General features: G+C 47.6%; 1 protein-coding gene across 5 annotated transcripts in view; it reads left to right on the top strand.

The window, feature by feature from the left end:
- The window catches only part of GREP1 (glycine rich extracellular protein 1), a 135,732-nt gene that overhangs the window by 94,647 nt on the left and 25,969 nt on the right, over window positions 1-15,116 (top strand). For all 5 annotated transcript variants that reach the window (XM_063430916.1, XM_063430919.1, XM_063430918.1 and 2 more), the window contains 2 exons: window positions 3,433-3,459; window positions 4,522-4,557. In XM_063430916.1, the coding sequence (XP_063286986.1) occupies window positions 3,433-3,459; window positions 4,522-4,557 (63 nt within the window). The remainder of the gene's footprint in view (window positions 1-3,432; window positions 3,460-4,521; window positions 4,558-15,116) is intronic.

Below are 15,116 nucleotides of genomic sequence, written 5' to 3'. Positions count from 1 at the left end.
CGCTGTTGTGACAGATCTCCCTGTCCCTGGATTCTACAGCTCTTTGTTCCCTTCGCTTGTTTGTTCAATGAAATACATCCACCACATATGTTAACTTTGCCCCGTTTGAATAATCCACTGAACGACAGACCACCTATATACGGAGTGTGCCGCTTGTTGACATTAACCTCTGCTAACACCTCTGTAACCACAATCACCTCAACATTGTAAGTGGTCAGCTGGGTGGTCGTCATTCGTATGTGCGAACATGTGGTGGCGGCCATCTTGGGACACGAACACAGACAGCGCTGTTTGGTCGTCGAGTGTATGGAACACCGCTGAGATTTCCATATCCAAATATATTCGGTATTATACAAACAAAGTGGCATTCGGTGGAAACATCTCCCGAACCACAGATACTCTGTGAACATATGCACGAACTATTAATCGTATATAAATATTGTGTATTTGATATTCCCGAAAGAGACCAACTGCACAGCCTGATTTCATGAAACTATTTTGGGCAGGCACCTCGTATACGGTCGGTCTAAACTATACCCCGTCGGCGTTTCGGCTGCGTTCGTGGGATTTGATCGCTTTCGGGATATGTTGGGCACTCAGACCCAGGCTATCCTGGGATATAGAACTTGAACGAATATCTCACTGTTAAATATATATTTTGACGTATTTTTATTATGCTTGTCCTTGACCTGAGAGGTAATATAATTATTGCTTTCAGGATTATTGTAGCTCTACTCAAAATGGGGGGGAAAAGAACATCTCTGGCGGTGAAACCCCTCTTCCCATCGGGGTGTCCGCCACAGCTGTCTCTCACTTTGTATCACTGTCTGAAACTATGTATCACTGTCTCTCTTGCTGTCTGTGTATCACTGTTTCTCGTTGTCTCTTGCTGTCTGTGTTATCGTTGTGGCGGCCACCCCGAGAGGATGAGGGGTTTCGCCGCCAGAGATGTTCTTTCCCCCTAGTAATGCTTTCCAAATCCAGGTCGGTATAGCTGTATAAATCTTACAAGAGCTGGTGATTATAGCTGGTATAGCGGTTCCCTACAAACATGAGATGAGACTCTATGTTGAGGGTAAGCAAGAAATTATATATTGGTAGCCACACTGGCCTTTTATGACAGTCCCCATGCAAGGGGCACTCTCCTCTGGACCTGAGAGTAGACTACAGTAAAAACAAATACACAATCACATTGGCTCTCAGATCCAGGGCACTCCCATACAAAACCGGTTAATCTTTCCTCTGTACCTGGGAGATAATTGAGTCAAGCACTGTGCTAAACTCAATTATCTCCAGGCACAGGGGTTCAAGGTTTCAGGATTTCCATGGAAGTCTCAGTTTGACCGACCGCACATGAGGCTCCTGCCCCAAAAGAGTTCCATGAAATTAGGCTGTGCAGTCGGTCACTTTCGGGAGTGATAAATATAATAAAAGTACCGAACGTAATTGTTCCTGAGCATATGCAGTCTTTATTCCTTGTTCGGGAGCTTTCTCCTACCGAATGCCATTCAGTTCTTACGAACTTATATGGAGGTGGAAGTTCTGGTGGTGTTCGTGCCGTCAAGTGCCCGACTTGAGTTCCATGCACTCGACGACCAAACACCGCTGTATGTGTTTGTGGCTAAAGATGGCCACCGCCACATGTTCAGCCATATGAACGGCGGCCACCCAGTCGACCGCTCAGAATGTTGGTATAATTGTATTGAGGTGTGAACAAAGATGAAAAGGGTCAATGAGCAGCATACGCCTGCCCTGGGTGATCTGGCTGTTTGGTAGATGGTTCGGTATATGAAATAGATAGGTCTCAGGTGGTCGGTAAGTTCAAATACCGAACTATACAATGTAACAAATAAAAAAAGTAACCATTTGTAACGTAGGTCTAGGGAATCTGTCACAATCGTTGTCTCTTGCTGTCTATGTATCACTGTTTATCGCTGTCTCTTGCTTAGTTTATCGCTGTCTCTCGCTGTCTGTGTATCACTGTTTATCGCTGTCTGTGTTTTACTGTTTATCGCTGTCTGTGCATTACTGTTTATCGCTGTCTGTGTATCACTGTTTATCGCTGTCTCTTGCTGTCGGTGTATCACTGTGTATAGCTGTCTCTTGCTGTCTGTGTATCACTGTGTATAGCTGTCTCTTGCTGTCTGTGTATCACTGTGTATCGCTGTCTGTGTATCACTGTTTATCGCTGTCTCTTGCTGTCTGTGTATCACTGTTTATCGCTGTCTCTTGCTGTCTATGTATCACTGTTTATCGCTGTCTGTGTATCACTGTGTATCGCTGTCTTTGTATCACTGTGTATCGCTGTCTGTGTATCACTGTGTATCGCTGTCTGTGTATCACTGTCTGTGTATCACTGTTTGTCGCTGTCTGTGTATCACTGTTTATTGCTGTCTCTTGCTGTCGGTGTATCACTGTGTATAGCTGTCTCTTGCTGTCTGTGTATCACTGTGTATAGCTGTCTCTTGCTGTCTGTGTATCACTGTGTATTGCTGTCTGTGTATCACTGTTTATCGCTGTCTCTTGCTGTCTGTGTATCACTGTTTATCGCTGTCTCTTGCTGTCTATGTATCACTGTTTATCGCTGTCTGTGTATCACTGTGTATCGCTGTCTTTGTATCACTGTGTATCGCTGTCTGTGTATCACTGTGTATCGCTGTCTGTGTATCACTGTTTATCGCTGTCTCTTGCTGTCTATGTATCACTGTTTATCGCTGTCTGTGTATCACTGTGTATCGCTGTCTTTGTATCACTGTGTATCGCTGTCTGTGTATCACTGTGTATCGCTGTCTGTGTATCACTGTCTGTGCATTACTGTTTATCGCTGTCTGTGTATCACTGTTTATCGCTGTCTCTTGCTGTCGGTGTATCACTGTGTATAGCTGTCTCTTGCTGTCTGTGTATCACTGTGTATAGCTGTCTCTTGCTGTCTGTGTATCACTGTGTATTGCTGTCTGTGTATCACTGTTTATCGCTGTCTCTTGCTGTCTGTGTATCACTGTTTATCGCTGTCTCTTGCTGTCTATGTATCACTGTTTATCGCTGTCTGTGTATCACTGTGTATCGCTGTCTTTGTATCACTGTGTATCGCTGTCTGTGTATCACTGTGTATCGCTGTCTGTGTATCACTGTCTGTGTATCACTGTTTGTCGCTGTCTGTGTATCACTGTTTATTGCTGTCTGTGTATCACTGTTTATCGCTGTCTCTTGCTGTCTGTGTATCACTGTGTATTGCTGTCTGTGTATTACTGTTTATCGCTGTCTCTTGCTGTCTATGTATGACTGTTTATCGCTGTCTGTGTCTCGCTGTTTATCGCTGTCTCTTGCTGTCTGTGTATCACTGTTTATCGCTGTCTCTTGCTGTCTGTGTATTGCTGTCTGTGTGTTACTGTTTATCACTGTTTCTTACTTTGTTTCTCTTTGAATTTTCAGGTCTGTTCCAACAGCCTTACGCTAACGGTAAGAAAAATAAAAAGTTATTTTCCTTTATGATCCCTGATTGTTGATTCTCTATTTGCCCCGGAGTATCAGATCCCTTATTGCTGATTCTCTATTTGCCTTGGGGTATCAGATCCCTGATTGCTGTTGATTCTCTATTTGCCCCGGGGTATCAGATTCCTGATTGCTGTTGATTCTCTATTGGCCCCGGGGTATCGGATCCCTGATTGCTGATTCTCTATTTGCCCTGTGGTATCAGATCCCTGATTGCTGATTCTCTATTTGCCCCAGGGTATCCGATCCCTGATTGCTGATTCTCTATTTGCTCTGGGGTATCAGATTCCTGATTGCTGTTGATTCTCTATTTGCCCCGGGGTATCAGATTCCTGATTGCTGTTGATTCTCTATTGGCCCCGGGGTATCGGATCCCTGATTGCTGATTCTCTATTTGCCCTGTGGTATCAGATCCCTGATTGCTGATTCTCTATTTGCCCCAGGGTATCCTATCCCTGATTGCTGATTCTCTATTTGCTCTGGGGTATCAGATTCCTGATTGCTGTTGATTCTCTAATTGCCCCAGGTTATCAGATCCATGATTGCTGATTCTCTATTTGCCCTGGGGTATCAGATCCCTGATTGCTGATTCTCTATTTGCCCCAGGGTATCAGATCCCTTATTGCTGATTCACTATTTGCCCCGGGGTATCAGATCCCTGATTGCTGTTGATTCTCTATTTGCCCTGGGGTATCAGATCCCTGACTGCTATTGATTCTCTATTTGCCCCGCGGTATCAGATCCCTGATTGCTGTTGATTCCCTATTTCCCCTGGGGTATCAGTTCCCTGATTGCTGTTGATTCTCTATTTGCCCCGGGGTATCAGATGCCTGATTGCTGTTGATTCCCTATTTGCCCTGGGGTATCAGATCCCTGATTGCTGTTGATTCCCTATTTCCCCTGGGGTATCAGTTCCCTGATTGCTGTTGATTCCCTATTTGCCCTGGGGTATCAGATCCCTGATTGCTGTTGTTTCTCTATTTGCCCCGGGGTATCAGATCCCTGATTGCCGACTCTCTCTCTTTACAGGTTTGGCCAATTTTCTGGGCAACGGAAAAGCTCCAGGTAAGTTTCAATCTTTTTATTCTGGTACATTGTTCGAAGTAAAATCAAAGTGAATTTGAAACTCAAGGCCAAATAGCCAGACTGAGAATGTTTCCAGTGTTCAGCTAATTAAAATTTAGTTCGAATTTGCTTGAAAAGCCGGTCAGATCTCACTTCACTGAAAATCACTTCAAACGCGTGTTAACCTTCTCTTCACCAGATGCTCGGATTTCTTAACATTAAAGATTCGGCAAATGCCATCACAATCCAGAGACAAGGCACAGCCAGGGCACACAATGCAAATGAAGAGAAGAAAAATAAACATTGTCTCCTTTATAGACTCTATTCAGAAGTTAAAGGGACACTATAGGCATCCAAACCACTTTATCTCATTGAAGTGCCCCTGTCCCCTTAACCCTGCTGTGACGGACCGCCTGGCACTCCGCCAATCGCTGCTTCCTAGTATCCTGGAGTACTATAAGCATCGTAGCCCCTTAGCTGCTGTAGCTGGACTGGGGTCTCGCTGTCCTCCACCCACCCTGGACCCAATTCCAGGATCCAGCTTCCAGTGGGTGGATCTCTCCTTCACCAGAGAGTCTAGCAGGTATAGCTGTGTAGCTCTTTCAAGAGCTAGTGATTATAGCCAGTATAGCAATCCGAAGCAGGTATAGCTGGTATAGCTGTTCCCTCCAATCACAAGACGAGGCTGCATATTGAGGGTGAAGTGAACCGATTTTAATGGGACCATACTTGGTCTTTTATGACAATCCCCATGCAGAGTAAACTACAGCAGAAACAATACACAATCACATTGGCTCTCATATCCAGGACACTTCCACATATAACTAGGTCAATCCCTCCTCTGTACCTGGGAGATAATTAAGTTAAGCACTGTATTAACTCAATTATCAGACACAAAAACAAAATTTTTTATAAAACCCCAAAGACACCTTTAAAACATACAAAACCCCTACAAAAGTCACATCCCCTTATAGCCCCCCACATATCCAAAAATCACCAAGATTGGTTCAGAGGTTTAGGAATTTCCTGGAAGTCATCGTTTTGGCCGAGCACACGCATGGTCCCATGCCCAAAACAGCTCCATAGAATCGCGGCTAAGTGCCGCTGGAGGAACCGCAAAGTTTTCATGCAGAAAATAGTTCCAGGGCATTCACGGCTAAGTCCCCCTGAAGTCTATTTGCGGTTTTGGTCCATGCAAACGGCCGCCAGTAAGCAAGGGTTCGGTTCTATGGAAAGTGCCGAACCAGGGGGAATAAAATATGGGTTTTTACAGTCGTTGACCTGGCCCATAGTCTTTTGGCAGGAGGCTGGCAAGCAGGCCCCTCCAAAAGCCTGTGGCGAGGTTCTGTTCGCCACACCTGCAATTGTAATTAGTGCAGTTATTGAGAAACTGCAACAATCACCTTTACGTGTTAACTCCACCTCTAGTGGCTGTCTACCAGATAGCCACTAGAGGGGGGTCTGGATCCTTAGCGGACTTAAAGGGACAATAAAGTCACCAGAACAACTACAGCTTATTGTATAGTATACAGCTTATTGTATAGTATACAGCTTATTGTATAGCATACAGCTTATTGTATTTGTTCTGGTGAGTAGAATCATTCCCTTCAGGCTTTTTGCTGTAAACACTGTCTTTTCAGAGAAAATGCAGCGTTTACATTGCAGCCTAGTGATAACTTCACTGGCCACTCCTCAGATATCTGCTAGAGGTGCTTCCTGGGGCAGTGCTGCACAGTGTGACTGACATTCACTATCTCCACACTCTGCATGGAGACACTGAACTTTCCTCATAGAGATACATTAATTCACTGTATTTATATGAGGAGATGCTGATTGGCCAGGGCTGTGTTTGGCCCCATCCCTCCTATGGGAAAACATTGGATTAGCTGAAATCTTACATTCTGATGATGTCAGCAAGAAGGTGGAAGGAGGCGGGCCAGTGCCAGCTGGAAATAAGGTACGTTTTATTACCTTTGAAGGGGGTTAAGGGGGGCAAGCCATCTAAATGGTAGTTTTAACATTATAGGGTCAGGAATACGTTTGTGTTCCTGACCCTGAAGTTCTCCTTTAAGGTACGCTAAATGACGTTGGACGTTCTCACACTTTGCATGAGGACATCCAGCATTGGCTAAAACCGCATAGGAAAGCATAGAATCAAGAGCTGAAACAGGAGGTAGGTAGGGGGAGGTGGGGTTTAGAAGGTACTATAGTGTTAGGAATACAACCTTGTATTACTAGAACTATAGCCTTCCGTTGAGATATGTGATTTTTAAAAAATCTGTTTTGATACTGTACTCACTGTTACAGTTGCCCCAGGCTAGCTGAGGGTTGGACCGCAGTAAGGATGCTCCTAGCGCTCACCAAGGACCATCAGCACCACAGACACCATAAGTACTGCAGACCCCACAAACCGCCGCTGCTGGGTCGAGGTCTCGCCGTCTCTTATCCACCTTGGACCTACGACAAGGCTCCAGGTTCCACTGTGGAAACCTCTCTTCCTCCCAGAAAGCGAAGCAGGATCAGAAACAAGAGCTCTTACAAGAACTCAGTGAAGCTTAAGGGAGTATTCAGAGCATAGCAATCCCTGTAGTGATTATAGCTGTCCCCTCCAAACGCGAGTCAAGGCTGCGAGTTGAGGGTCAAGTAGAGCTGGTTTAATGAGCAAACAGGTCTTTCTTATATACACATTTCCCCACAAGGTTACCACCCACGTGGACCTTGTGGTACACAGGACACAAAGTTACAAAAGCCAATCAACACAGTACAGTCAGACACTCCTAGCTAATGCACACAAACCCTCCCTTCTGCCTGTGATACAATTAACAAACACAATGGGCTAACTTAATTATCACAGACAGAAAAAATACAGTTTTACCCAAAGTCCAGAAACACCCCAAAACACAAACATATTTAAAAGGGATTTAGGGGTGATTATTTCTGATGACTTAAAGGTAGGCAGACAATGTAATAGAGCAGCAGGAAATGCTAGCAGAATGCTTGGTTGTATAGAGAGAGGTATTAGCAGTAGAAAGAGGGAAGTGCTCATGCCATTGTACAGAACACTGGTGAGACCTCACTTGGAGTACTGTACACAGTACTGGAGACCCTATCTTCAGAAGGATATTGATACCTTAGAGAGAGTTCAGAGAAGGGCTACTAAACTGGTTCATGGATTGCAGGATAAAACTTACCAGGAAAGGTTAAAGGATCTTAACATGTATAGCTTGGAGGAAAGACGAGACAGGGGGGATATGATAGAAACATTTAAATACATAAAGGGAATCAACACAGTAAAGGAGGAGACTATATTTAAAAGAAGAAAAACTACCACAACAAGAGGACATAGTCTTAAATTAGAGGGACAAAGGTTTAAAAATAATATCAGGAAGTATTACTTTACTGAGAGGGTAGTGGATGCATGGAATAGCCTTCCAGCTGAAGTGGTAGAGGTTAACACAGTAAAGGAGTTTAAGCATGCGTGGGATAGGCATAAGGCTATCCTAACTATAAGATAAGGCCAGGGACTAATGAAAGTATTTAGAAAACTGGGCAGACTAGATGGGCCGAATGGTTCTTATCTGCCGTCACATTCTATGTTTCTATGTTTCTATGTAACATATCCCCAAAATCCTAAATCCCTGGATAGCCCTGATCTGGGTGAACAACATATCCAAAAATCACCCAGATTACAGCAGGGGTTATGGAAGTCATATTTGACGAACCGCAAGCATGGCTTTCATGCCCAAAACAGTTCCACAGATTTAGGCTGTGCGGTCGGTCTATCTTCTCCTCTATCCTGGAGATAATTGGCTTAAGTGGCTGTGGTAAGCCAATTATCTCTAAGTCCAAAAACTGTTACAAAAAACACATAAAAATACACAATTCATATAATACAATGTTTAACCTATATGTCCAACATATCCCCAGATAGCTTGGATCTGAGCACTCAATATGTTCAAAAAGCGCTCAGATCCCACGAATACAGTTGGATCGCCATGGGGTTAAACAATTGCAAGGGCTGATGAGAGATTGAGGAGGGACAAAGCAGCCAGTTTCAACTGGTCTGGCAGTGTACCTGGGACACATTCTATACCGAAAAGAATGAAATGCCCGAACGGTCTGGAAGTCCAGCGGTGTTTGTGCCATTGAGTAGCCGATTTTAGTTCCAGGCACTCGACGACCAAACACCGCTGGGCTTTCGTGAACAAAGATGGCCGCCGCAACGTGTTGGGTATACGAATAGCCACACACATAATACCTTAATTGGCTGCGGATACATTGTATCTACCGTTAAATAGGAGACACACGACCTCCTTTCGGTGGTCTCCCATTCGGTAGTGTGGCAGAAGCAGCCACCAGAAACCCGCATTTACAATGTTATTTGTCCCTGTCAATGTATCTTGCATATTATACCAGCATGTTAAAGAAGAATCCGTGTGTACATACCGTTATTGGGTCCGTGGGTGACCGCCGTTCGCCTAATCTCCACGTGGCGGCGGCCATCTTAACTGCCGAACAGCGGTGTTTGGTCGTCGAGCGTCTGGAACTAAAATCGGACGCTCGACTACCCAGACACCGCTCAGACCTCCAGGATCCCCAAATCGTATGATCCAAACTGCCGAACGGCCCGCCGTTCGGTAGTTTGCATTCCCCAGTTTAGGGGATTCATCCGAACCAAAGATTGGGGTCGGATGGCTGAGCTATTCGGCACTTTCTAGGCAGAGAAGTAGACCGACTACAGGGCCAGAATCTATGGAGCCGTTTTCGGCTACTGTGTCCCTGCAGTCGGTCAAATCTTTAAATACCTGTAACTCCCGAACCCCTGGTCTGATCTGGGTGAAATTTGAATATGTTACTCACCCAGAGCAGACCTACCAGGGGACCCCTCGTGTATCCCCGTACCCCCCGTATTTAGGGGTCATTCAGAAACTGGGGAAAACTCGGTTCCCTCTAATTAATTTACCTGTTAATCTAAGGGGAGGAGAGGGAGGGGAGGTGATTGTGAGGTGATTGGTTGTTTTGAGTTACCTCCCTTGCATGGGAAAAAGCCATAAAAGAAATTGTGTGAATAAAGCTGACAGTTGACCTCCAAGCTATGTGTCGTCTAGTTCTTGGAGGGAAGGGATTGTAACCACGCTACCCGTTTGATACCTGTATTGGATTGCTGTTCCTGTCTACCAGCGGAGCTACCTTGGATCGTACCTCTACTCCGCTACAATTGGTGGCAAGCGACGGGATCGTACTACACAGCAAGAGGCATTCAGCAGGAATTAAAAAGGACTGAATGGAAACAGATTATACCCTCTTGAAACGGGACACGCTAAAAGAGTTACTGGAAGCGAGAGGGAGGATAGCAAGCAACAAAACAAAGGCTATCCTAATCGCAGAACTCATGGAAGGAGACAGAGCCGCAGCTGCTGCAGCACCTCCAAGGGAGGGGGAAGAAACTGAGTTTACCAGAGAATATAGGGCCAGGATGGCTCTATTCTCACCAGCCATGGCAGCACAGAAAGCAGACCAGGTGTACAACGATGTACAGGCTCTCTTTATGCAGCGATCAGCGCAGGGAAGCGCAACAGCGGCCCCCACCCCGCCAGCGAAAGCTAAAATACCGTACCAGGTATTCAAAGCATTTAATGATACCGAGGGGGACATTGATGGCTATTTACAGAACTTTGAACTTTTGTGCCAGCTACATGCCATTAGCACTGAAGAACAAGTACGAGTGCTAGCGGGTAACCTATCCGGCCGCGCAGCAGATGCCTACCGAGCTATGCCGGCAGAGGATATCAGGGACTATCAAAAGGTAAAACAAACCTTGCTCGCACGGTATGCCCTTACACCTGAAGCATACCGAACACAGTTCCGGGAATTACCCAAATCAGAAAAAGACTCACATGCAGAATTTGCACACCGCCTACAACGGGCAGCTGACGGGTGGCTTGAGGCAGCCAAAGCCGTCACGGCCCAAGAGATCAAGCAATTGATGATGCTGGAGCAGTTCTACCGACGTTTGTCTCCACAGTTACAGATCTGGGTAAGAGAACGTAAGCCCCGTACTCTGCATGAGGCCGCTCAACTAGCAGATGAGCATCAGGACTCCCGACGGGAACAGCATGTATCCAGTAGAGTGCAATCTACGCCAGCTGTTCCCCAGCTTACCCCAGTAAATCCGCCCCGACCAGGGGGGACCTACCAGTCTCAAACCCCCCGGTACAACAACCGGGCATCTGTCCGGTGCCATGCATGTAACCAGCTGGGTCACATGCAACGAGACTGTCCCCAAAACCGGGCCAGACCAGCCTGGACCCCTCAACGACCACCAACCACCCCCCGAGCCGCGGTACACTGCTATCAGGGCAGGCCCTGGGCTCAACCTTTCACCTCTACCCAAATAGCAGAACCCTTGGGCACCCTCCATGAGGTAAACCCGGTCCAGGCGGCCTCAGACAACCGCCAGGGCCACCGACAAGTGGTCTATGTGGAGGGCAAGCGGCTGGAGGGGTTAAGAGATTCTGGGGCCACCATCACTCTGGTACGGAACCATTTAGTGGCCCCGAACCATCTCACTGGGGAGTGCATTGCAGTTCGAGTGGCAGGGGGAGCTATATACAAGGTACCCACTGCTAAACTACATTTGGACTGGGGAGCGGGGGCAGGACAAATTGAAGTGGGGATGATGCAGGACCTACCTGCCGATGTGATTTTGGGGAACGATTTGGGGGAGCTAACTTCCGCGTTTGTTACCCGGCCTCCTCCACAGGAAGCTTACCCGGTCGTCACCCGCCAACAGGCTCGCACCACGGCACCCCACCTTGACTCTGAGGCTCAGGTAAGCACAAACCCCCCTGATCACACTGTATTACCCTGGGCTGCCCCATTAGAATTTGGTAGCGAGGTCGCCCTGGACCCGTCCCTACAGGTTTACAAGGACAGAATAGATAAAGACCAGACTGGCAGAGAGGGGGAGAGATATGCTTGGGATAAGGGGTTATTATACCGGTATGCAGAAAAGGTAGTAGCCGGGTCAATTCCTGTACCCATTAAACAGTTAATTGTGCCTCGAAAGTATCGACAAGAGTTAATGCGAATCGCCCACGACATTCCCCTGTCTGGACACCTAGGGATCAGCCGAACCAAACATCGGCTGCTACAGAACTTCTTCTGGCCAGGGATATCACAGGATATTAAGCAATACTGTAATACTTGCGATACCTGTCAGAGAGTGGGAAAGCGGGGGGACCGATACAAGGCCAAACTACACACCCTGCCCATTATTGAAGAACCCTTTAGCCGAGTAGCGGTAGACATTATCGGACCACTGAGACAAAAAAGCCCGTCTGGTAAGAAATACATATTGACCGTGGTAGATTATGCCACTAGATACCCCGAAGCAGTAGCCCTAACGAATGTACACGCAGAGACCATAGTAGACGCCCTCATGCGTATCTTTACCCGTATGGGGATCCCCCGGGAGATCATTTCAGATCAGGGTACCCAATTCACGGCCGAGGTCACGCAACAGCTTTGGAAAGTATGCGGGGTCCGACCTATCCTTAATTCCCCATACCACCCCCAGTCCAATGGCCTCTGCGAACGGTTTAATGGGACCTTAAAACAAATGATCCGCACGTTCGTAGCCACTCAGAAGAACTGGGAGCGGTTCTTACCCCATCTCCTGTTCGCCTACCGAGAGGTGCCCCAAGAGTCCACTGGGTTCTCTCCCTTCGAACTGTTGTTCGGAAGGAGGGTAAGGGGACCCCTAGACCTAATAAGGGAACACTGGGAGGGGGGGACGACCATTGACGGCACCCCTATCGTACCCTATGTGTTGGAGTTTCGGAACCGCCTGGAGGAATTGACCCGAGCTGTGCGCAACAACCTCCAGGCGGCCCAGACACGCCAGCGCCACTGGTATGATAAGGGAGCTAGGGACCGCAGCTTTCAGGTCGGCCAGAAAGTACTAGTCTTACGCCCCGTCCATACTGACAAGCTGCAGGCTTCCTGGCGGGGCCCATTCAAGGTGGTAGAGCAGGTCTGCGATACCACCTATATAATCGGCCCCTGCGCCGGGACCGGGGACCGACGCATGTTCCATGTGAACATGCTGAAGCCCTACCACGAGCGCACAGAGGAAGTATCCGCCATCTGCGCCTCGGCTGCAGAGGACACAGATAACCTACCCCTCCCTGACATGCTGGCCCGAGAAACGCTACAAGAGGATCTCGCAGCCGTACAGCTAGGAGACCGCTTGAATCCCCAGGAAAAAGCTCAGGCCCAAAGTTTAATTAGGGAAAAAGGAGCCACTTTTTCCAACCTCCCGGGATATACCCCGTTAGCTACCCATCGGGTAGAAACCCTAGATCCGGTCCCACTCCGTCAACCGCCCTACCGCATTCCCGAAGCAGTGAGGGGGAACATGTACAAGGAACTGAAGGAAATGTTGCAGTTAGGGGTAATTGAGCATTCAGATAGCCCCTGGGCATCCCCCGTAGTACTCGTGCCAAAGCGGGATGGAACTACCCGCTTCTGTGTAGATTACCGGAGGCTCAATGATAAAACCATATCCGATGCCTATCCCATGCCCCGGATAGACGAGCTATTAGACAAAATGGCTAGGGGGAAATACTTAACCACCATTGATCTTTGTAAAGGATATTGGCAAATTCCTCTAGCCGAGGACGCCATTCCCAAGTCGGCCTTCGTCACCCCATTTGGCCTGTACCAATTCCGGGTCATGCCATTTGGGATGAAGAACGCCCCGGCCACCTTCCAGAGGATGGTGGACCGACTATTGGACGGGTTTCAGGAGTACGCTTGCGCCTATCTAGACGACATAGCCATCTTTAGTTACTCCTGGGCCGATCATTTAGACCATATCGGAGCAGTACTAGACCGCATCCGGGAAGCCGGACTGACCCTCAAGCCCAGTAAATGCCATATAGGGATGGCCGAGGTCCAATACCTCGGACACCGAGTAGGCAGCGGCCACCAAAAACCCGAACCAGCCAAAATAGAGGCCGTAGCTAAATGGCCAACCCCCCGCACTAAAACCCAGGTACTAGCCTTTTTGGGGACGGCAGGATATTACCGAAAGTTTGTACCTAACTACAGCGCCCTAGCCAAGCCCCTTACCGACTTAACCCGCAAAAACCTTCCCAAATTAGTAGTATGGGCCCCAGAGTGTGAACAGGCCTTCCAACTCCTAAAAAATGCCTTGTTAATGCCCCTGTGTTGGCTGCTCCCGATCCGACTAAACGCTTTCTCGTCCATACAGACGCTTCAATGTTCGGATTGGGAGCAGTACTGAGCCAGATCGGAGCCGATGGCGGTGAACACCCCGTAGCTTACCTCAGCCGAAAACTTTTACCCAGAGAAGTAAGCTACGCCGCCATCGAAAAGGAATGCCTTGCCGTGGTGTGGGCCCTCAAGAAACTACAGCCCTATTTGTATGGACAAACATTTTCCCTGCTCACAGATCACAACCCGTTGGTCTGGCTGAACCGGGTGTCCGGAGACAATGCCAGACTGCTGCGCTGGAGCTTAGCGCTTCAGCCCTTTGATTTCAATATCCAATATCGCCCGGGGAAGCTCAATGGAAATGCTGACGGGTTATCCCGACAGACGGAACTAGACCAGTGATCTGTGGGTACTCCTCCAGACATCCCCAAGCCGATCCGTTGGGATCAGACTGTGTATGCTGGCTTGGTTCTGGGGGAGCATTGTGGCAGAAGCAGCCACCAGAAACCCGCATTTACAATGTTATTTGTCCCTGTCAATGTATCTTGCATATTATACCAGCATGTTAAAGAAGAATCCGTGTGTACATACCGTTATTGGGTCCGTGGGTGACCTGGAGATAATTGGCTTAAGTGGCTGTGGTAAGCCAATTATCTCTAAGTCCAAAAACTGTTACAAAAAACACATAAAAATACACAATTCATATAATACAATGTTTAACCTATATGTCCAACATATCCCCAGATAGCTTGGATCTGAGCACTCAATATGTTCAAAAAGCGCTCAGATCCCACGAATACAGTTGGATCGCCATGGGGTTAAACAATTGCAAGGGCTGATGAGAGATTGAGGAGGGACAAAGCAGCCAGTTTCAACTGGTCTGGCAGTGTACCTGGGACACATTCTATACCGAAAAGAATGAAATGCCCGAACGGTCTGGAAGTCCAGCGGTGTTTGTGCCATTGAGTAGCCGATTTTAGTTCCAGGCACTCGACGACCAAACACCGCTGGGCTTTCGTGAACAAAGATGGCCGCCGCAACGTGTTGGGTATACGAATAGCCACACACATAATACCTTAATTGGCTGCGGATACATTGTATCTACCGTTAAATAGGAGACACACGACCTCCTTTCGGTGGTCTCCCATTCGGTAGTGTGGCAGAAGCAGCCACCAGAAACCCGCATTTACAATGTTATTTGTCCCTGTCAATGTATCTTGCATATTATACCAGCATGTTAAAGAAGAATCCGTGTGTACATACCGTTATTGGGTCCGTGGGTGACCGCCGTTCGCCTAATCTCCACGTGGCGGCGGCCA

Source organism: Pelobates fuscus, chromosome 8 (assembly GCF_036172605.1).
Source record: "Pelobates fuscus isolate aPelFus1 chromosome 8, aPelFus1.pri, whole genome shotgun sequence".
Taxonomy (NCBI): domain Eukaryota; kingdom Metazoa; phylum Chordata; class Amphibia; order Anura; family Pelobatidae; genus Pelobates; species Pelobates fuscus.
This window is presented reverse-complemented; position numbering and strand designations above follow the sequence as displayed.